The sequence below is a fragment of the Buceros rhinoceros genome, unplaced genomic scaffold (assembly GCF_000710305.1).
Source record: "Buceros rhinoceros silvestris isolate BGI_N320 unplaced genomic scaffold, ASM71030v1 scaffold15054, whole genome shotgun sequence".
Lineage (NCBI taxonomy): Eukaryota > Metazoa > Chordata > Aves > Bucerotiformes > Bucerotidae > Buceros > Buceros rhinoceros.
This window is the reverse complement of record NW_010410185.1, coordinates 49,829-50,136: the sequence shown is the minus strand read 5'-3', so window position 1 is coordinate 50,136 and position 308 is coordinate 49,829. Positions and strand designations below refer to the sequence as shown.

Genomic DNA, 308 nt, shown 5'->3' with positions numbered 1-308 from the left:
TGGAAGAAGCCAGAGGTGGGTGTTGTGGTTATGTTTGTGTTGAGCGAATATTATTATTCAGTTTACTTCTGTTTGTGTTTTCCTTTTAGGCTTTTCATGGAAGGATTCCTTCATGCCACATGTTGCCTGTGAGTCGTAGCGTCGCAGCTCTCCACAGTGCCATCTGAGACCCTTTGAGCTGGACACAGCAATGGGGGACTCTCCAGCAAATCCCATGGATGGAGGCATAGACACGCACTGCAAGGACATGCAGACTGAACTGGCAGAGCGGGTAGCAGCCATAGATGTGGCTGGTTGCACCGCCAAGA

General features: G+C 50.0%; 1 protein-coding gene across 2 annotated transcripts in view; it reads left to right on the top strand.

Annotated features, from left to right (window-relative positions):
* The first annotated feature begins 214 nt into the window (after positions 1-214).
* The window catches only part of CAMKK1 (calcium/calmodulin-dependent protein kinase kinase 1, alpha), a 40,280-nt gene continuing 40,186 nt past the window's right edge, over positions 215-308 (top strand). For both annotated transcript variants that reach the window (XM_010135527.1, XM_010135526.1), the window contains exon 1: positions 215-293. In XM_010135527.1, coding sequence (XP_010133829.1) covers positions 215-293 — 79 coding nt within the window. The remainder of the gene's footprint in view (positions 294-308) is intronic.